Genomic DNA, 21,916 nt, shown 5'->3' with positions numbered 1-21,916 from the left:
CCAAGACACCTACCCCCTAGTTTAATAAGCCGTCCTTGGCTGGCTGCTGAGAAGCATCCCCACATCACGATGCTGCCACCACTGTGCTTCATAGTGGGAATGGTGTGTTTGTGGTGATGTGCACCAAACACAGCCTCTTGTCGTATGGTCAAAAAGCTCCATTTTGGTCTCATCAGACCCAAAAAAGTCTCCCACATGCCTTTTGACAAACCCTAGTCAAGACTGAACCCTCTGAGACCAAGATCAGGGGTGTCAGACTCAACCACAGCAGGGGCCAAAATCTGAATTTAGGTCTAACCTGAGGGCCCAACAGGGTCAACATTTAACCATAAACTATCAACCTTATTTTCACAGGTAATACATCAAGGGGGAGAAAAACTGATCATAAATGATTTTGAGATTTTAAAAAAAGTCAAAATGATAAGTTTAAAGGCTTAAAATCTGAGATAAAAAACTCAAAATATTAGTTAAAAAAGTCAGAACACAAAATCAAAAGTTCAAATGTTTTCAAAAGGCAAATACATGAGATAGAAAGTAAAAATCATGAGTTTAAAAGGACAAAATATGGGATAACGAATTGAAAGTTAGGAGTAAAAAAAGGTCACAATATGAGGGAAAAAAAAACAAAATGTTGAGTTTAAAAGGTTGAGATGTAACTTAAAGTTTAAGATTGTGAATCTAAAAGGTCAAAATATGAGATGAAATTCTAAATTGTGAGTTTAAAAAGTCAAAATATGTGATTAAGAGTGAGATTAAATTTGAAAACATGATCTTGAAATTGTAAAACATGACTTAAAATTTCATATTGGAATCTAAAACTTCACAATATGAGACAAGAAATCAAAATGCTAAGTTTAAGTGAGAATTTTGAGATGTAAATTGAAAATATGAAATGAAAACAGAAATTCATTTCTCTCTTTTATTCCTTACTTTCTATCTCATTTTTTTTACTCTTTACTTTTTCACATTTTAATGACTTAAAGGAAATTTTGAATGTCAAGGTTAAATTTACATTTATATACTGGTGGAAATCTGCAGACCTCAGACCTGCGGGCCAGTTCTGATTAAAATATGAAATGGTCTTGCAGACCGGGTAAAACTGCACTACAGGCCGGATTTGATAAAAATTAATACAATGTTAAAAAATAATAGGGGGTTGATACTCTTTACAGGCACTGTATCCCTCCTAATATATCATGGTGAAATAAACTGTTTAATCGTTAATAATTCCTCATCTATTTTACATATTTGGATATATTGGATGTTTTTTTAATCTGGTTAGTGTGGTTCAACACTTTAATCATTTGGTAGAACTACGATATCTTTAATTTGAGGTTTAAATCAGTAATGTAGATCTGACTGCACAAACACGCTTGAATATAATGTTGTGATTGTTATTTATGCTCATAATTTATGTTTTTAACCTCTGCACTGAGTGCATGGGTCAAACAGTCAATCCATTTGTGCAGTTCCTAAATCACTCGGTCGGTCAGTTCAAACTCATTTCATCCAGCAGGGTCGCTCTGGACTCTGCGAGGGTTAACAGAGCTTTTTGACTCCTGGCCTTGTTATCCCAGTTGCCATAGCCTCGGTGAAGGCAATTCAAGACTGTCATTGTTTGCACTAAAAGGATTCTGAACCATTAAGGACGGTTATGTTTTGTAAGCCCACAGAGATGTCTCGTTGTGGGATGGATGGATGCACTCGTCCTTGCCAGTATTCTGTTTTTTTAATCTCAAAAACAATTTGGGCAGACAATAGTGGAATCGTAAATGTTCAAACATGACCGTTTGAATGGGGATAGGTCACTAAGACAAATGTATCACAGGCTCAGCGGGGCTGGCAGGCAGCCACAGGCCTGACTCAGCTGTGTGTTCGTTCACTTCACCAATCACAAACACTCCAGTTTCTATTTAAATGGGAAAGAAAACCCAGCAGGTCACTGCTGCTGGTCAAACTGCTGCTTTCTGCTCAAAATATGTATGTCCAGTTTTCGATCAGCTATTAAAGATGGGGGGCCAATCCAAATATACCATCTACCCCTGACAGCATGAGCTAAGCTCATGTTTAGGATGCTTAAAGGAAATTAACACTGAAAATTAACACCTTTTATACCATGGTCTGAGTGAATACTGGATTCTGATTGGCTCAGGATATTCCATTGGTATTAATGTTAGGATTTTTCTTCCTAACATAGAGTTATCACAGAGATTATCACAAGAGAGATGGGATAAAAGTATATGCTTTATGATATAAACTAGAAAAGCAGGCGGAGAGCACAGACCTCCGCCATTAGCCCCATATCCCAGTAGTGAAGAATCCTTTAACCCTCTACCCACTGAGTCTAAAAATGGCAATTTGGACATATTTTGTTATTATGGCTGTAAAATAGTCAGGAAATGCCCTAAATCTGAGAGCTTTGGTCCCTTTTCCCAGGAGTGCTTGAACTTGACTTTTCAACATCTGGTTAATGATTATTGCACATTCTCAACATTCTCAGTAACATGTTGTTATTGCACATGACAGACACACACAAATGCCACTATCTAACGCTATTTTTTGAAAACAAAACACCACTCTCGCTCGCTCTCCTTTTACTCTCTTCCTTGGCTCTCCTTTTCTCACTCGTCTTCTGCCAAAGCTTCCGTTTTCACGGTCCTGTGCGACAATACAGTTATATATACCACACATCATATATTGACAGAAAGCACAGATTCTCAGCTCTCTGTCAACATTGGAATTTTTTAGATTGAGCAAACTTTCAAGGAGTTACAGTGTTGAGAATCCGTGTAGCGGTCTCGCAATACTTATGGTGTTTTGCTATGGTGTTCTGCTATGAATGCCCATGTCTTATGGTTGTGAGTACCGTAATGAACCATATGTGTGTGCCCACAATTCTCGGCTTTCCAACACCGTTGGAATTTTTCTGATCGGATAAACTTTGACAGAGTTACGGTAATAATACTCCGGACATATAAGACACAGTGCCGGCGCTGGGTCAGTAGGTAAAGGGTTGAAAAATTCCTGGATCCGTCCCCATGTGCCCCCCACCACGGCATTCGCCGATTACTCTCTCCCCGGTGGGGTGGAAACACAGTGAGGCAAAGCATTGGCTTCGCTACGGGTGGACTGTCATGGTGGAAGCATTGCCGGCCGGTGCCAACAGATGCACTGACAGTCTCACCCATGGTCTCACTGGATGACTGGAAGTCATGGCAGAGGGTGAATATTCCTCTATTCCTCCCAGCATTATGAGTATTCTCGCTACAATTCGCTGTCTTTCTCTCCGTTACTCTCCGACTCATCTCCTCAACCGGGCGTGCGTCTTTCAAACTCTCTAAACTCCAAAGTTTTGAATAGAAACACACACCCAAAATGCTGCTGGGATTGAAGTTACTCATGCCTGCCATCTCCCGGTGTAAAGTGGTAACAGCGCAGACCTCCACCATTAGCCCTATCTTCCAGTAGTAAAGAATCCTTTCAAAAATTACTGGATCCAGACGGTGATCCGGATCACTCCCAAAATCTAATCAGTTCTTCCTTATGCCATTTCTGACATTTCCTGAAAATTACATCAAAATCCATCCAAAAGTTTTTGAGTTATGTTGTTAACAAACAAACTAACTAACAAACCCACCCCATCACATAAACGCCTTGGCGGAGGTAATAAGGAAGTTGGAAAACATGCACGAAAATACACTTGAAGGAGTCAGTTTACCATAAATATTTATGATAAAACATTTTTATAAAGTCCTGAGTCTTTTGACTTTGGAAAGGAAGCATGTCACATCTCTGCTGCTGTTCAGACTGATACGGCTGCCAGAGAGTATGTGGCTACATGCTATACATATCTGTCCATTTCTGCTCTTCATCCGTTTCACTGGGAATTTTCATGCAACCTTTCTGAAGCAGACAGCGATATCCTCAGGGGAAACACTTGAAAGCTCAGAAAACCTGAGTCAAAGTCAAGGTTAAGACCGTTCAGTGAAGGAGAGCGACACGTGGCATTAGAGCTGCCATTTAAACTGTTGCGCATCTTTTCCTGCAGAGCATAAATTTATCACCAGTTTTCTCTTCTGACAAATTTATGGTGTTGGCTGTGCAGGTTGTTACGCTTCAGCATTGCAGATCTGTAATGACTTGAATTACATTTCTTTCTTGTGCGAGGATTTAATGGGAACATGGAGGAACCTGAGCCATATGCAGACAACATAGAAAAGGACAGGTTTTTAGCAGTCCCTGTTTAGTCTGAATTAAAGGTCCTGTCTCATTACATTAAAAAGGTGTCAACACTGAACACAGTGTGTGTGTGGAGGCTGATCATTGAGCTGTGAAAACGACCACATGGTTGTGTAATAATGTCAGTAATTAAAATGCATGTTCATGCACATCCATTTGATCCATCCTAACACCAGTTGGGCCAAAGAATAGAAGAAAGATTTAATATAAGTGACTGCATAAATATCAATTCCCTTTAAGGTAACTGCCCTAATTCAACAGAGGTCCAGCCATTTGGTCTCACAGTTAGTGAAATGGGGATCGCCTGAGTGCAGTGAATGTGTCTCAGTTAATCAGTATTCCTGGCTACATTACACCATGAAGACAAAAGAACACTCAAATCAACTCATAGAGAAGTTTATTGACAAGTAGAAGTCAGAGGATGGAAACATTTTTTTTTCCATGGCTCTGAACATCCCCCAGAGTTCAGCTAAATCCATCATGAAGAAAAAAAGGAATATGTCACATATGTAAATCTGCCTAGATCAGACCATCCTCACAAACTGAGTGAGCATGCAAGAAGGAGACTAGAGAGAGAGGCCACCAAGACACCTACGACTACTCTGAAGGAGTTGCAAGCTTCAGCAGCTGAAATGGGAGAGACTCTGCAGACAACAACTGTTGGCTGGGTTCTTCGCCAGTCAGAGCTTTATGGGAGAGTGGCAAAGAGAAAGAAGTTCACCAAAAGGCATGTGGGAGACTCTGTGGTCAGATGAAAGTTCTTTGGTCTGATGAGACCAAAATGGAGCTTTTTGGTCATCAGAAAAGACACCAAACACACCATCCCCACTGTGGAGCACGGTGGTGGCAGCATCGTGCTGTGGGGATGCTTCTCAGCAGTGGGCCCTGGAAGGCTTGTAACGGTAGAGGATAAGATGAATGTGCATTCAAAATAAATTATTTAGTCTGTAAGAGAGCTATGACTTGGGAGATGATTTTTTCCAGCAATAATCTGAAACATTCAGAGAAAGCTTCACAGAAATGGTTTAAAGACAACAAGGTGAATGTTCTGGAGTGGCCAAGTCAAAGCCCAGACCTCAGTCCGATAGAGAATTTGTGGCTGGACCTGACAGGGCTGTTCATTCCAGATCCCTGTGCAACCTGACAGAGCTTGAGCAGTTTTACAAAGACTGGAGTAATATTGCCCTGTCCAGATGTGCAAACCTGACTGAGACCTCTCACAGACTCAGAGCTGTGACTGCAGCCAAAGGAGACTCTACTAAATACTGACTAATAGGGGGTGAATATTTTTCCAGTCATTTATATTACCTTACATATTTTTATTTGACTGATATTACCTTGTAGAAATCCGTTTTTCACTTAAACATCAAAGAGTTTGGTTGTTTTGTCTTTTTTGTCCAAAACACATGATATTAACCATGATGATTTTATCAATAAACAGTGTTACTCAACCCTGCTTAATCAAAGAGCCAAGTTGTTGAGAAACCCATTTGCAAGAGCCACAATCTAAGTGGTGAAAAGTGGCGATTAGAGTAAGTTAGAGGTGGCAAAAATGTTCAAAAAGCAGTAAAATTGGGAGAATAATAGAAAAAATGGGGAGAAAAAATGGCATTAAAGGGCAGAAAGTGGCAAAAATGGGTGAGAAGCGACGAATAATGAGTTACAAGTGGCAAAAATGGTGAAAAAGTGGAAAACACTTGGCGAAAAGTGGCCAAATGGGGAGAAAAAGTGGCAAAATGTGTGAGAAATGACAAAAACCGAGTTACAGTTGTTAAAAATGTGGCAAAAAATGAGTGAAAGTGACTAAAATGGGGTAAAATCAGCAGAAAGGTTGGAAAAATGGGCTAAAAGCAGCAAAGGGTGGCAAAATTGGAAAAAAAAGTGGCATTTAATTGCAACAGGCAGCTTAAATGGGTGAAAAGTAGCAAGAAAGGCAACAAAAGGGGCAAAAAATTGCAAAAAGCAGGATCAAAGTGTCTAAAATGAGCAAAAAGTGGCAAAAAATGGGCAAAAAATAGCAAACAAAAGTGGCAAAAATGGGCTTAAAGCAGTAAATATTGAATAAAAGTGGCAAAAAGTGGGAAAAAAAGGCAAAATGGACTATAAGCAGCTAAAATTAAACAAAAGTGGCAACAAACTGCAAATAAGGGCAATGGAAATATACAGACAAAAAAACAAAGGTTACAATTAAAGCCAAGTGTGGGAAACAAACACTTACTGATTGCTGGTCAGAGTTTCCGTTTTAAGGTTTTCTGGAGGAGTAATATTTCAAATTAAGACATTAAAGAGCCACAAACCATAACTAAAGAGCCACATGTGGCTCCAGAGCCATGGGTTGAGTATCACTGAATTAACAGGTTCAACACCCAGGGGTGCAGGGGGCTTGAAAATATTTTCATCTGCCAAAGAAGGGCCCACACATTATTCACATTATTCCTTTATTCTAAAGGAAAAATGATGTGACAAATTACAAAAACAAATGACAGTTCCAAACACTTGGAAACCACACAAAAAAATCACACATTTTTCATCACCCTCCAAATGAATTTATGGTAATTACACACGAATTTTGGCACCAATGACCTCCATATTTGTATGTGCACTCCATGTGCAAAGGTTATGATCCTCCATGCAAGCAGTGCAGGGGTTGGAATCTGATCTTTGGCCCCTTTTCTTCAAATCCTCACCAGATTTTCATATTTCTGTCCATGTTTTAGTTTTTCTAACAAAGGCAGAAAAAAAGCAACCAGAAAATATTCAGGAAAATCCAAACCCACTTATTCCAAGTGCCCTACTTAAATAAAATCACCCAAAAGCATAAGCGTAGCTCTGTTTTTGCTGCACATTCCTCCCACAGCACAGGGACTGTGCTATGATTTTACCTTGGATCGGCACTGGTGATCCAAAGTGATTGATTTCATTAAAAAAATCTGCAGAATAGAGAAAAGCTGAGATGATGAAAAATGAACTGAGGACCAGGATGGTGGCTGTGGCTTTTATATAAGAGGCAGCAAAGATCGATCACCAGTGACACCTTTGTTAGCTGACCTCTCTTATACATCTGAGCTGTCTCTCCCAATATGTGTCCCCATTCCTTAGAAACACAAATAAGACGTGCATTTGTTTTTTTTTTTCTCCCAGCTGGAAGCAGGAAAAAGTTGACATATGTCGTTACGTGTGGCGTCATATTGGAATGAGTCAGACCTCAGAGATCAAGAATCACAAATCAGAGTCTCAGCTCATAAATGGATCATGGTTGTGCTTTGATGCTGCCTTGTTTTGGGAGCTGTGTGCTCCCAGCTTCAATGATATTTCCTACAATACAATTAGCTGTGAGCACAGGGAGCAAACGGCAGCAGACCCTTTAAATAAAACAACTCCATTATTCCACTCAACTTCATCCACTATCCGTATTGCATGAATCAAATTACCTTGACCGAAATGACTGAAATAATGTGCATAGCTCACTCAGTTAAGATCTGGCTGCCTGCCATTCTCAGGGCTACCTCGGCTCGCCATTTCAGCCAATCAGAAACACCTCAGCAATCAGCAGAAACAGGGAACGGGACGGAGCAGGTGTTCATGCTGTGAATCCACATACAGTCACATGCTCAGGATGTTTTGACACTTTTGCATTCAAAAGATGATTTTGTCCTCCGTTTGTATCTGTGTTTGGATCATATGGAGCTGTTGTGTTGTTCCTCTTTTTGATACGCTATGTTCTGTAAACACAAACACATCTATTCTTTTCCAAAAGTAAACCGGTGTTCCCTTCTTTTATATTTTTCTGTAACAGTATAAGCCGATTGTTATTTGTCCTTCCTGGCATGAAGTGTTGACAGCCACTGACAAAAGATGAACAAACATTTCCAAAGACATCAGTATTATGACAACCTATAAACATGTCCTATTATTAAAGTTTTGACACGATCTCAGCTACCTGGCAGAATTGCTTCGTGACCAAAGCGAACTCTGCCTGTCTTTGCTCTGTTGTACTCCTGTTTAATGATCTCCATGCTCCTAATCCAAGATATATTCACACTCGGTGCCCTATATACTGCAGCCTGTTTGAACCCAGATAATGAGAAACCCTTAAAGGCTGTTATATCATGCTCAGGCCATGTTGTCTGGACATTATAGTTAGAGCTTTACCTTTGGTTATATGTGGCGACAAAAATACTTTTAGACAATCTATTATGCTTTGGGAAAAAACAAAGTACAGTGAGTCTGTTTGTTCATGAGGAAAAAAGGTGGTTTACATTTTTCAAATTCATATTTATTTAGCAGTATGTCAGGGATAATACACAGATATTGTTGCATTTTATTACAGGGCAACAGATCCAAAGTATACACCTCTAACCATGGCTAATTTGCAGTTCTTGTCCCTCGTTAGGCTTTTAAAAGGAACCCTGCAGGATCAGACAAGTTCATCTTGTTAGATAGATATTTGTATCTCTCAAATGTATATTGAACTAAAAAACTCACCAGATATCTACATTTTGTGTAAATTTGAGCTCATATACTCACCATAGACTGCCGTGTTTTGATCCACACTGGTAGTGTGTTGCTGCCATAACAGCTTTCCTAGCAGACACCAGTTCGCTTTTGTCTCCTTGCGGTCAAAGCTCTGTCATTCCTCCTAAATTTTTACCTTAATAAATCTCCCTGCAAGTGACTGGAGTCAGTGTATAGAGGATATAGATGGACAACCACACAGATGCATGAAGACCACAACAGCAAGGCAGACAGACACGCAGCCACATATCTGCATCACAGCTTTCAGTAAAGCAGACATGAATATGCAAACAGCCGTACATTTCAAGCATGATAAAAGAAAACTAGAACAACAGTGTGGGGTATAAAAGTTCAGGTCATGGTTCAGTTTTTCCTTTGTTTCTTGGTTCCTTTTGAACTTTCCTGTCTCTGGTTTAAATGTCAGGGAGTCCTAAAGAATTCCAGCCAATAATTAAAACTGCAATTATTATTATTATTATTATTATTATTATTATTATTACTACTACTACTACTACTACTATTATTATTAATATTATTATTAGTATATTATTATTATTATTACTACTATTATTACTACTATTATTATTATTATGATCATTATTATTATTATTATTATTACTACTACTACTACTATTATTATTAATATTATTATTAGTATATTATTATTATTACTACTACTATTATATTATTATTATTATTATTATTATGATGATGATGATGATCATTATTATTATTATTATTATTATTATTATTATTATGATCATTATTATTATTATTATTATTATTATTATTATTATTATTATTATTATAATGATTATTATTATTATCATATCACTACTGGACCTCCATCTGGGAAACTGCCCAAAATCCAGCAAATGGCGTCCAACAGAAACTCTTACTCAGGCTCTGTGCTGCAGTTTGCAGAATACAGTAGGAACAAAGCTATATTTGCAGTGATCCTTTTAGAACAGTTAATATATTTTTCTCTTTATGCTCATCTTGATCAGCTTTTATTTTTAGTTTGTTTGCATACCATAAACCTATCATAAACTAGTTACATAGTGCTATATAAGTTCAGTCAGGAGAAACCCCGATCCTTAAAGCTGTCTCAGACCCTCAACCCTCTGCTGCTTCTCATCCCTGATTTTCTCCCAGACATACTTCCTGACTCCCTTATGGCCGTCCTGTCAGTCACGGCAAAAATGGTGGTGTTAAAAGGAAAGAAAGTTAGAAAGAGTGGGTTAAAAATGTGAAATTTTACAAATATATCCTAATCTCAAAGTATGCAGAATAGGAGTGTAGCATGCTTTTGACATCCGATGTTGTCACTAGAAATCTATAAATCTGTGAGCACATGAGTGTAAAGCCTGCATGAACCTTATCTCATCTGTCCTTGAGACTGACATTTAACAGTTTCGTCATCAGCCTTGCAAGGTCTATGACTCACAGTGAAACATTATATGAATATTTGAAAGGGTTAGGGAGCGCTGTGAAACTGCAGCAATCTTACAAAACACAGTGAAACTCTATTTTGTTCAGATTGTAATGATCTGTAAGGCGGGCTCCACCCTTGTAGGATTCAAACCATCGGCAACAACAAGGCAGAGACGCTGCTGTGATTCTCCTGGGCCTGGCAGACGGCTCACATGATTTATCCTCAGTAAATAATAGGCCGATGCTTTGGCAATGCTGAGGGCTCAGCACATTTGGAGAGTCACAAATTTGCATTTATAAGTTAGTACTCGAGAGCGTTTGACTCCGAAGCCTCTTAATACGATTTATTCTATTACAGGCGACTATCTCGAAAGCCCCACTTTACGGATAGGAATAAAATTAATTTGTTAACATTTCATTTTATGGCCAATAAAAAAGTAAGCATCTAAAATCAAATACACATCCAGCCCTTTGTGAGTTGGGATTTTCTGTTATTTCTCTGTTTACTTAACCCCCCTGTTTTTATATCAGGAACCCTTAGGATGTAATTGTTGAATCCAGATACCCAGATGGGAGTCTTGGGACGTGGGGGCACCCTGGCAGGACGAATAACAAGATAAAGGTTCTCATAAAAATAAAGAAGGCACAGGTGCTTGTCAAGTACACAAAAGCCTTTGAAGTGAACACGTCCCTCAGCTTCGTGTTCAGTGGGCTTTGGTGAGAGATTAGACCTCATGTCACATTTTTACTGCCTGTGTCGAGGGAGAGCAGAGATGGGATGAGACAGATAGATAGAAGAGGAGCAGGAGAGGTTTATAGAGATAGACAGCCAGATGGAAAAACAGAGAGAGGGTAGATTGGTAGAAGTGAGGGATATATATATAGATCTAAAGACAGAGATAGATGGAGAGCTAGAAACAGAGACATTTTGTGTTTGCATACACCAATGTAAGCAAATTCAACAAAACGCTCAGATGTTGGCTCAAATTCTCCAGTCAGGCAGCAGACAAGCATGCATGACATCAAATAATTGAAAAGACCTCCAGCCAAACCTTGAACGAGGACAAAGACATCACAGGAACATGAAGGAAGTTTGACATTCGTGTTTGCTTCTCTGTCGCCGAAATTCATGTGCACATTCAAGCTTCATCTGTCCAGTTTTGCGTAGTCTGTTTGAAATCCACTCATCTATGATTGTTAACCCTCCAACACTGCATTATTATAGGTATAAGGAAACAAACTCAGATTTTCAGAGTTTTAAAACTCGTCCATTATGAGAAAAACTTTCAGTGCCTTGCTTTTCTTAGGCCCTGTCCACACTGAAACGAAAACAATATATTGCCGTATCGTTTTAAAAAAGTTTTCCATAAAGACAGGATCATTTCAGGAAATATCCGCTTAAGCATGGAACCCCTGAAATGACTGAAAATGCTGTAGTGCATATGCCAAGCCTGTAAAAGCCATAACAAGCTCTGTAGCTTCTGCAGCACGAACACAACCGTGTAGTCCGCCATGATTGTTTTGGCCGGACCCACGCAGGCGCCTTAAGGGAGCTATGCTGTGTGTGACGTAATCGTTTTAAGAAAGATGCGGATAGCCGTCCACAAGGAGACGAAATGGTAGTCGTTTACGGATTTATGCACTCTGAGACCCGTTTTCAAAAAGTATAGTTTACAGTCACCCGAAACACCGTTTACATGTGGATTATTATTATTATTATTATTATTATTATTATTATTATTATATCTTGAATTTATATAGCGCCTTTCAAGAAACCCACCTTGTATACGCCTGAATTCATCTCTGTGTGGATGGGGCCTTAGGTATGAGAAGGGCGCCCTAAAGGAACCAGTGTTCTAGGTCTGGGGTTCTCAAACTTTTCAGCCTGTGACCCCCCCCCCAAAAAATAAAGGTGCCAGAGACTGGGGACCCCCACTCTACCTGAGGGTAGTTTAAGCTTAGTTCAACACAGCCATGCACATTCATGTGCAAACTTGCACTTACATTTAACTTATGTGTGCATATGTTTGTTTGTTTTTTAGTGCTGTTAATTGATCAAAAAAATTATTCAAGTTAATCACAGCATTTATTTAGTTTTAGTAAATTTTAGATTTTTAAATGTTCTCATTGCCAAGTGTTTATTTTCATCATTTTAACTTTATGTACAGCACTTTAAAAGCACTTTTTACAAAAAAAAACGTATTTTAATTATAATTATCTATAAATTAACATTTAAATTCCTACCATTTACTTGCATTTTTGTTTGAGATAAATTAGTACAAGTATGGTGTTTAAATAAAGAAATAATAAACAAACTAGAGTTTTTAAACTTATCTGTGGTTTGTAAATCAGAGTGTCTTAATTCACTGAGCAATAATATTTATAAACTGCAGTAGAGCCAGCAGACAAACCCATCAGGTAGAAAATAACTTGTGCTGTAAAGTGAATGATCAGGTGTGCTGTTAGCCTGAGGTAGCTGAAGTTGCTGACTGATGTCCAGTGGTCTCTCCTCAGTCTAATAAACGTAGCTCGGGCCAGCTGCTCCACTTTAGTTGCCTTTTTAGCCGTCCTACAGTTCACAGATTCTTGTGGCAGTAGTTCTCGTAGGTGTTCTGTGGTACGACTCATCCGAGGCGACCCGGATGATGTCTTGAAGCCCCTTGTTGTCAAGGATGTTGATGGTCTGCAGTCGCTGGTGACCCATTAGTGATCGCATTAGTTAGCTTAGATGTTGCTGTTTTGGGGACAGATATGAGTCTGCTGGACTGAGCTGGTGTTGTTGTTAGGGTCTTTGTTAACATTAGCAACATTAGCTCTCATGTCTTGATCCCATGTTTTTGTCAGCGTCTTTGCTAGCATTAACTATCATGTCTTGATCCTGTGTTGTTGTTAGCATCTTTGCTAACATTAGCATAGATGCGTTTTGTCTGGAGGTGGTACTTCAGACTCTTGCTTCGGTGTAAAGACAGTTCATCACTGCAGTTTGTACGCACAGCTTTTGTGTCATCCAGACTTCCCTTAGACAGTTTTTCAAATCAACATTTGCTGTGAAGCAGACCTGGCTCTGTCTCCTCACTCATCAGTGCTGGCTGTGTCTGACCCACCTTTAACCTTTTCACCCCAGGAATGTAAACATCTGCGCAGGAGAAGTACGGGAGCAAATTGTGGTCAAACTTAGTCATATGATTAATTTGCATTTTTATTTTTTTAATGCGTTAAGTTTTCCAGATTAATCAGGAGCGTCAACACATTTTTACATTAACAGGCCTAATTTAAATATTCCTTTTAAAACTTCATCAGATTCAGAATGCATCAGAAACTAAAGCTGGATATCTAGTTATAAAGATAAAGACAGCTTAGTATAAGAATGAAAGGGGAGATAAGTGGCTGGATAGATTAATGTGGACCTCTGTTATGATGTTATAACATTATTTAACATTCACTCTATCAACACTGAAATCTGATGGCCTAACCTTTCAATCATTCTTTAATGACTTGAAGCCAAGGCCTTTTATTTGAAGAGTTACAGCCTTGCACAGCCTCATAGCCTCCATATCAAATCTCTGTGAAAACAACCTGCAGTCTGTCTAAAGACACAGACAGAGCAACGATCTGGGCTGCTGCTGATTCCCTTGTGGAGCTTTTTCTGTGCTCACACTCAAATCATGAGCAGCTTTGAGGACGGCTGTGTATCAAGCTATCTAGGAGACAGCCCCCGTGCTCCGTGTGCCCACTGATGTGCAGCGGCAGAGTGAATGTCAGGGAGAGCTGGTCACCGTGTCTGTTTTGGGGGCGGCGGTGAAGATCTCTGTTTGTGTGTGCCTGCGTGTGCGTGCTGCTTACAGATGACGAGCCAGAGCGTGCTGTAACCTGGGAACCTGCATGTGTGTGGTGATGTTGGCGGTAATGTGTGTAGTGGGAGAGAGAATTCAGGTTTAGACAGTGGGCAAGAAGCCAGTGCATGACTGCATCATTGTGTGGACTATGCAGTTCAGTGAAGGGGAGATTTGATATTTTCTTCCTCTCACCGCAGCCTCGCTTTAAGCCAGAGCTTTGCCCAGGGAACACTCACAAAGGAGTCTTCTGCTGCAGCTGGCAGAATCCTGCTACGTGATCTAAAACCAATTTCGCTATTTGAATAAGCTAACACTTATTTCCTTATCTTTCCCTTGCAGTCCAAAAAAATCCAGGCTCAACTGAAAGAACTGCGGTACGGGAAAAAGGATTTAATTTTTAAGGTAAGTTCAAACTGACAGGGGGGGTAAGGGGGGGTGCTTTACGGTCACTCCACACCAGGAGTAAACAGGTACTTCAGACCACCTTGAAACGATGATCCCATCACAGGGAATACTCTGATTAATTCACTCAGCAATTACAAAGTCTCTTATAATCAGCTGCCTGCAAAGTCAATTGGTTCACATACTGCTGTCCTCTGTTCTCCCCTTTGCAAAGATCCATGCCATCCCTTTCAATCACGGGAACTATGTGCATAAACGAAGTGGACAGCTGTGGAGGAAGTTCATACAGAATTATGCATTAGATCATATAAAGGGATCTCCAAGACACAAATTACACATGACACCGTGCAGTGCTGTTTGCAGTGGGCACCGGGGATTTGTCTCCACTGTAAGCCCAACATGAAAAGCAGCAAACATGAAACAAGAGATGGGAAAAAGGATCATGATACTATTTTGTATTGTAATTTCTTGAAAGAAGGCTTGAAGCAGAATGCATTTACTCTTATGTTTTGATTTAAGCACTAGGGGCTGAGATCAAAACCCAGTTCTGCAAAGTCCTGGTGCTATTTTTTTTTTTCAAAACCTGAAAATTGATCAAGTTTTGGCTTATCGATACTGCTGTTGGGCCTCATGGGGTCTTTGATGTCATGGTATCATATCACTGGTGCAAAAACATACATCACCTCTTGCAAGGTGGAACATAAGCTCAAAACACATTAGCATTGTGCAGCAGATCGAAGACCCTGTAAAATGAAAATGAATCTGTATTTAGGTTTGTTGTATGACAGGTCACTGTGTTATGAAGCCCTAAATCAAATTTCAGTCAAGTAAAACATCTCTAAGTTTATGAAATTAAGCTTCAAATTCACAAAAAAATGAGGCAGTAAAGTCTGCTTCAGGATGGTGTGGGCGTGTCTGTTGAATGAGCTGAGGCCACGCCCTCTCAGGAGAAACAGGATCCTCTCAGATTAAAAAACAAAAAAAATTACAATCTGAAAGTTGACCTATGACCTTATGTTAACCTTAAAGTGCAGCTTCCTGGCTCTGTGCCAGAGAAGAGGAAAAGTCTGTTTTCTGGCTCAAATCTCTGTTCTGATGCTTTCAATGATCCATAGACCACTGTGACTGATAGATTCGTTAAATTTACCTCACATCGAACAGAAAAACATTTAACTGACTGTTAACTTTCAGTAAAGGCAGTGACATCAGCTAACAACAGACTGGACTGAGATGAACTGCTCTGTGATTTTAGATTGTAGTGTTAGAGGGGCGGGGTCATTCCCCACTGTGGGATGGGGACATCTTGAGTCCACATTTTAGCCCCGCCCACATGAGACCCAGCCAGGAAAGAGGTGAAAAACTTTCTAACAGTCTAAATCCAGAATTCAGTCACATTTAGATCTCAGTGTTTTCACATGCTCACAGCAACCAGATTCCAACATATCTAGAGTGTTAAGACAAAAAGTTTGGATTTCACTTTACAGGTACTTTAAACCAAAATGTGATACCTTCAACTAAAACGGACTCTAGATGCAACTGGGAGCAGAAAACTACAGGGGGAAGAAAAAGTCTGTCAACATTTTGAAAGTATCTACTTATCCACATTAAATGGTCATCAAATGCAATCAAATCCACATCTAATGGTGGCCTTACCCTGAATTTCCATTTACAGCGTACGTGCCACGCACCAAAGTGCCGCAGGTTTGCTCCGACCGAAGAAGAGTGAGTCTAGAGCGCTGCACCGCGGTGCACAAGCAGGAAGAGATCACAGGAGAACTGCAAGTTCACGCAGGAATAGTATGTCAGCAGCGGACTGTTTTACCTTTTGGGGTTAATTTATCAATGGGAACCGGAGTTGTGCACAAGCACATTAAATGTCTTTATTATTCAGAGCATGAATGCGAGTGTAGATCATTCTAGAGCAGCTGAATGTCCGCGCAGAACTCAAGAAATAGCAAAACTTTTCTGCTCAGAGCTGCAGTCAGGTATCTTCTCCCCATGATGTCATGTTGGGGAGTTAGCCCCGCCCCCAGGTTGTCCCCTCCCCACTTGGAGGAAATTTCTGCCCTCCTCTCTACTGCCAGCTGAGAGGAGGATCAGGAGAGCCACATCCATCAAGCCACATCAATTTCCTGAGAGGGGCGGGGTCAGGGGCGGAGTCAGACAGCTCAGTAACATTTAAAGCCACAGACACAGAATCAGCTCATTCTGAGCAGGGCTGAAACAGAGGCGTTTTTAAACATGCAACAAACTTCACAGGCATGTTTTGTGGAGCTCTGAGACCAATATAAACTTGTCTTAAAAGGGTAAAATATGTGACCTTAAATGTCAATTTAAATATACAATCCTTTTCCTGATGAAACAGTGAGTGGATTTAATTTAATAATACACAGGTGATGTATATCTGCGCTGAAATCTGTTCCAGCTGCATGTTGGAATATATTTTAAAGATGCACTGAATGAGACTGATTTTCTAAACATATCTCATGACATTTTAGTCTGATATCACAGTACTTCCCGTATTGCAGCACTTACTGTGTGAATTCAATCAGCACCCACCCAAGAATCCTGATAAAATAAAATTGCCATCAAAGCGTGTCACCCCAGCCCTACAAGTAACTGCTGCCTGCCAGTCCAATGCCCTTTTTACTTACTATAAATATTCTGAGGACTGAATTCTTACATAATATTTATTGGCATTTGTTGCCTCATGCACTGACCTTTCAGGCTGTGTTTGCTGTGCTAAAATGTCAGATGTCTTTCTGCTACAAAACCCTGTTATTTCACTCCTTAAATGCATGTTGTGATTGCTCAGACACATCCTTCCGAAAGCCATGTCAGTCATAAATAAATAAAAAAGGGGCCCAATCCTCACAGACTGAATTTAGGCTCAAAGCCCGACGCCTGAATATATTGTCCCTGAATGTCCTGTTGGTTGTTCTATTTCCAGCCTGTGAATGATGGATGCATTGACTTGTTTGCTGTTCGTAAATCGCTGTCTCCAAATTGCATCAGTCACTTGGCCAACACAACCTTATTCCTCAATGTCAGCAAGCGTTTAATGTGGACCTTTTAAAACATTATGCTTTTGCAGAAGGATTAGATTAATTTCATAACGCTCTTTGTCTTATAAAATCTGTCATCTTCGTGAAGTGACACAGAGTCTACTGTTTTTCTGATGTAAGTAAGTCGGAGAGAAATGCATCAGGTCCCTCTGACCCCCTCTGACTTTTCCTTGAAAACTCATATGTATTCCACATGTGCGGCGATCAAAAGCCCAGCTGGGGGAGCGAGGGGAGCAGGAGGCACAGTGGAGAGTCACTCAAGATACAGAAATGTCATGAGCTTCACAGGGGGGATGTCAGTCAAGGCACCTTGACCTGGAGGCAATGGAAGTGGTTATGACAACTGTCATCCAATATCAGATTGCATTTTGCAGCCCGGTGTCATAGCAAACAAAAGTAGACCAACATGACGGGGCAGGAGGCAGAAAAAAAAAGAAGGTAATTACCTTGTCTTTAGGTCTATTCGTTGTTTCTTAAAGCTGACAGTTAAGGCTGAGAATAACATCACTTTAGAGCCATAAAAAAGAGAAATGCAGATTCAGAAAATTGAACGCATGCCTGATTTATGACTGTGCTCACAAAACCTGTGCAATAATTCACAAACTGAATCAAGAAGCACATGCAAAGGCTTAAATGGACTCAAGGCTTGTCTTCTGAAATTTGCACCCTGGTAGGGCTGTCAATATTTACCTACAGTCCCATTTGAATTTCATTTTTTTTTTTTTTTTTGTTTTAGTTGATGCTCAGGGTTTACAATTGATAACAACTTACATCATTTTGGGTCATTAACAGAAATGTTGCACGAGGGGGTAGGAAAAGGAGATGGTTGAATACATTACAACAGAGAACATCCTACAAGAGCGTACACAGGGAGTATTAGCTATGTCCTCCCAGGTTAATACAGAAGAAAATAGAATTTGAGAGAAGAAGAAAAAAAATAGTAATAATGACAATTATTTGTGCTTTCACCAAGTTCATCATTTTCAAAAAGTTTACCACAGTACGACAAAAAGGGAAATAAGGAAATCTTAATGAGAAGCAAGAGGAAAAATCTGGACTTCCACCATGTTTAACTATCTACGTATATCCTATAAACAGCTATTCTAAAAAGTAAGAAATGCAAGAGATCTGTCTGCAGAGCGATTCTCAGATTATAAATGGAATAAATTAGAATATATTCATCAGAGAGCCTATAGTTAAATGTAATTAATTTTGGTTAACTGCACCATCTCTGTTAAAGGTTGAAAAGGAAAAATAAATAAAAATAATTGAATAACTAAGTATAGGAACCCTTTAACAGTAGATACAAAAGTAGTGATGAATGTATGATCTAGAATAACATTAAAGGGAGAGAAATAATGTACATTTAAATATTTGACAGTGAGTCATCATAGTTGTCCATACGTTTGTTTTTCATTCGGGACAGGTAATGTTACTGAAGACCTGTGAGCTGATCAGATTCCATGTGTTATCAGTCAAAGTATAAATACAGTTAGACATTTGCTCTAAACCTAGTAAAGTTTCAAAGGTTTGAAGCCTGGATCTCTGATTGATGTTATCAGTAATTTTCCAGTTCATGGCAATAATTCTTTTAGCACTCATAAACCCCACAGATACAATCTTTTTCTTAAAGTTGGGCCAGCTTTTGTCATCCATGTAGTTCAGAATACATAACTTGGGGTCTAAAGGGATGTTCTCTTGAATAATTCTAGATAGACATAGCAAAATTTGCTTCCAAAAAAGTTGCATTCTGGAGCATTTCCAAATCATGTGGAGGTATGTGCCTTTCTCTTTGTTACAGTGCCAACAAAGGTCAGTGCTGTTCAGATGCATAAGCTTCAGTTTTCGATGTGTAAAGTAAGTTCTGTTAATAAATTTAAAGTTTATTGTTTTGTTCCGTGCAGAGTTAGATATTTTGTGCATTTTCTGCCAAACTGATGTCCAGATATTAGCGTCCAGGTTCTCTTCATAGTCCCTCTCCCAGGTCTTTTCTAGGGGAGTATTAACACAATTGCTAACATCATTCAAAACTTTGTAAATTTTACTACTTACATGTTTTTTATTTTTCATTATTGCCATTAGTTTATTTTCTATATCAGTTGTTTCAGGGCGTTTAATACGTTCTCCAAGAAATTCTGAGAGCAGTGATCTGATTTGTAAATAAAGCCAGAAGTCTTTGTTTGTCAGATTAAATTTTTTAACAGATTTTTAATTTTATTTGAATTTTCATGCACATTTTTTATTAGTATGTATGCAAAACCTTCAGTTGGTTTACTCACCATGTGGTTACACATTTGTCCACTAGAGGACTCCAATAATGAGCTGAAAGCAAAAAAAGTAAATGTTCATTTTGATGTACTTTTTAGTGCAAACACAGCCGCCTGCACCATTTAGAGGCCTTTAACAGGTATTATGGTACAGATGGTCAACTTTAAAATGGTCAAACGGGTTAGAATTTAAATGTCAGACAAAAATAAATTAAATTAAATATGAAATATGTTGGTACTATCTTGTCCCCTACATGTTTTTACCTAAAAACACGAGCCGATCCACGTTTTCTGAATAAAGAGCAGGGCGGTTTTTTGTTCACTATCGTCCCAGCTGTGGAGAAAACCCTCTCCACCCTGATGGAGGAGTCCAGGATGCACAGGTAATGGCGGAGAGGATACCTGGACCGGAACATTTTCCACCACGACAGCGGTGTTGGTGGGCATTGCGGTTTTTTTGTACATTAGCATCTCTTAATGTAGCGAAGCCTCACTTGCCAAATCCCCACCAGCGTGTGAACCACCTTGGTGATAAACATCCACAAACATCTCTGATGGCGGCCATTGCTGTGCCTCTGTGTTTTGGTGTGAAATCTTTATTGTTCATCATGTGATGTGTCATGTGTAGTAACATCAGCTTTCGAATATGAATTTGTTTTTAAATATTCAAATTACATTTGAACCCCAAAATTCATTTCAACAGCCTCACACCATGGACTGACACTCAGGAATGATTTAACCTTTTTGTTAACCTTTTTTTCTTTTGCTAAATACAGTGATTAAAGGCTATTTTCACAGCAACATACAATCTCCCACTACCTCAGTAGTCTGCACACAATTACAAGTTAGTTCAGCTAATTCTAACTCTTTGCCTTCCTCTTAATGATGTCAAAGTTAGAACAAAGTCCATAAACATTTCCTTGATATTCATATTACTAAAATAATCATAGGTTGGGACCAACAAGGATGTCAGTGGCTGTAACCCTCAGTCACCAGAGTGAAGGCCTGATCTGTTACCCACAATGAGGCTGAAGTGCTGATTTTTTTTCTTAAAGTCAATGTTGCTTGTTCCATTTAGAGAGGAATGGACTGAAACTTATATCAGATTTTTCAAGGCTAGCCTCTTAATAAACCTGATAAAGTTTCCTGTGTCCTATTACTAATCATTGTGCTCCATCATCATGAGAGTTCAGCTACCAGCAGAGAAAAGGTGTATACAGATTCCAGAGATGGGGACTCGAGTCTGCGACTTGGACTCAAGTCACACTTAAGTCGCACACATCAGTGACCAAAGACTTGACTTGGACTCGTGACCAAAGACTTGAGACTTGATTGGACTCCTGGCCAAAGACTTGAAACTTGACTTGGACTCATGACCAAAGGCTTGACACTTGACTTGGACTCGTGACCAAAAACTTGAGACTTGACTTGGACTCGTGACAAAACTTGAGACTTGACTTGGACTTGTGACCAAAGACTTGAGACTTGACTCGGACTCGTGACCAAAGACTTGAGACTTGACTTGGACTTGTGACCAAAGACTTGACACTTGACTTGGACTTGTGACCAAAGACTTGACACTTGACTTGGACTCGTGACAAAAGACTTGACATTTGACTTGGACTGCGCCTGAAGCTCATTAGTGCTGTTAACTTTGTGATTTCGACCCTGACACAGACAGATAGCAGAGCAAATAAAGCCTGATTGTGTCTTTTTTTTTTTGTTAGTTCATTTCATTAATCGTCTTCAGATTTTTTCCAGACAGCTTAAATAAAGAAACTTCAAAGTTCCCGTACATAACAATAAAAAGTACACACAGATATGATCCTCTTGGCCTGCTCAGCCTGAACATTAAAGCTTTCAGAGAAAATGACAGCTCCTTCCCTGCGTCTCCCTACGAGACAATATTTTTTTGGCAGAGGAGCCGCATTCATCCTTCACATCCTCTTTCCGCAGTCAGTCCACTTTTAAATGGACCCCCAGAGCTGTTTCTCCTCCTGCTGAGGAAAAAAAAGCAAGAAAAGAAAAATGACGGCTTGATGCAGTTGCATGTCTTGTCTGGCAGAGTACCCGACTGACCCCACACCTCTATAATGGACTTTGTGCAGGAGCATGGAGCCACAGTCTTGGAGGCACTAACCCTGAAAGTCAGCATTTC

The 21,916-nt window shown here is 39.6% G+C and overlaps 1 protein-coding gene across 1 annotated transcript in view; it reads left to right on the top strand.

Annotated features, from left to right (window-relative positions):
- Positions 1-21,916, top strand: part of luzp2 (leucine zipper protein 2) — a 364,593-nt gene that overhangs the window by 284,828 nt on the left and 57,849 nt on the right. Inside the window, exon 7 of the mRNA XM_041791985.1 lies at positions 14,364-14,426. Within this exon, the coding sequence (XP_041647919.1) occupies positions 14,364-14,426 (63 nt within the window). The remainder of the gene's footprint in view (positions 1-14,363; positions 14,427-21,916) is intronic.

The sequence above is a fragment of the Cheilinus undulatus genome, linkage group 1 (assembly GCF_018320785.1).
Source record: "Cheilinus undulatus linkage group 1, ASM1832078v1, whole genome shotgun sequence".
NCBI classification, from domain to species: Eukaryota; Metazoa; Chordata; class Actinopteri; order Labriformes; family Labridae; genus Cheilinus; species Cheilinus undulatus.
Note: the sequence above shows the minus strand (reverse complement) of the source record. Positions and strands in the feature narration are given on the sequence as shown.